This window comes from Hipposideros armiger, unplaced genomic scaffold (assembly GCF_001890085.2).
Source record: "Hipposideros armiger isolate ML-2016 unplaced genomic scaffold, ASM189008v1 scaffold_437, whole genome shotgun sequence".
Taxonomy (NCBI): domain Eukaryota; kingdom Metazoa; phylum Chordata; class Mammalia; order Chiroptera; family Hipposideridae; genus Hipposideros; species Hipposideros armiger.
In genome coordinates, this window is record NW_017731787.1 from 284,337 (window position 1) to 285,724 (window position 1,388).

At 49.1% G+C, this 1,388-nt stretch overlaps 1 protein-coding gene across 3 annotated transcripts in view; it reads left to right on the forward strand.

The window, feature by feature from the left end:
* The first annotated feature begins 466 nt into the window (after nt 1-466).
* The window catches only part of TMPRSS5 (transmembrane serine protease 5), a 16,942-nt gene continuing 16,020 nt past the window's right edge, over nt 467-1,388 (forward strand). For all 3 annotated transcript variants that reach the window (XM_019665227.1, XM_019665226.1, XM_019665228.1), the window contains exon 1: nt 467-573. In XM_019665227.1, coding sequence (XP_019520772.1) covers nt 571-573 — 3 coding nt within the window. In that variant the 5' untranslated portion in view covers nt 467-570. The remainder of the gene's footprint in view (nt 574-1,388) is intronic.

Below are 1,388 nucleotides of genomic sequence, written 5' to 3' on the forward strand. Positions count from 1 at the left end.
TGAGAAGATAAGTGACAAAGATCACTCATCATCATTGCAATTCCAACATGGTGAAGACCCCAGACTGCTGGGAAAGCCAACTCACACAGAGATGAGATATAATCAGAAACATTTCAACAAATGCTAATATCAGTCTCTCCAATACAGCCCTGTCAGCAGGAAGAGGGAATTGTGCTAGCATGCATGGGGCACGCTTTTTGGCACAAGGGACCTGGTTGCTAAGCAACAGTAGCTGGCCTCCTCTCCTCCCTGTAACCTTTTTCTGTTTCTAAGCTTCTAGTTAGCAGATGGGAGGGGCTGATGCTGCCCAGCCCAGCCCAGCCCAGCTCCTGGCCCCCTGTCCTGCAACAAGGGGTCTATTCATGGTTTCTGAGCAGAGTTCATTGTCTCTCTTGCGTGTGTCTGTGTGCGTGTGTGTGGAGGGGAATGAAGGGAGGGGCCATGTGTGAACTAGGGAGACCTCAACCTCCAGCTAAGCTGGCCGGGCTATTTAGTCAATGCTGATCCCAGAACAGGAACAGAACCCTTCCTAGCAGACCCTGAAGCTTTACATCGGTGCCACTGACTCATATGGTAAGGCTATATACCTCTGCACCATCCCTGATCCAGCCTCTCTCTCTTTCTACTGCCCGCCCCCACCCTTGGGATTCTTGGCTGGTGGAAAGAGCCTCCTCTGGCAGCTCTGGTGCAGGTGCTAGATCCTAGAGGGACCCCTGTGTGGCCAACTTCCTGGTTTTGTTCTCCCCGGGGGGCTGACATTTATTCTCCTCTCTTGTCCCCCATATGCCTAATCAAGTGCTTTGCATATCATTATTATACTGAACTCCTACTCAAAAGGAGGACCAAGAAGCCCGGTACCATTAACGTCCATTTTCCTAGGCTATCACATGAGCTTCGACAGGTGTGGGAATTGAGGTGGGGCAGCAACTGAGGTGTGGCCTGTTTGTCTGCAGTGGTTCTCAACCTGTGGGTTGCGACCCCTTTGGGGGTCGAACGACCCTTTCACAGGGGTCGCCTGAGACCATCGGAAAACAAAAAGATATTTACATTATGATTCATAACAGTAGCAAAATTACAGTCATAGAGTAGCAACGAAAATAACTTTATGGTTGGAGGTCACCACAACATGAGGAACTGCATTAAGGGGTCACGGCATTAGGAAAGTTGAGAACCGCTGAAAGGGCTGAGCTGAAAGGAACCGAAGCTCCTTTGATACTGAGACGGGAGGAAATGCTGAGCATGTCCTGGAATTCTTTCAGATCAAGCTGTGTTGATGGAAAAGTGGTCAGCAGGGGAGATGGGAGTTCCTTCAACTTTAAGGGGCTTTGTGTACTTGACTAGATTATAAGTTTCTTGAAGAACGGATCCATAGCTTAAACATAGTTCTT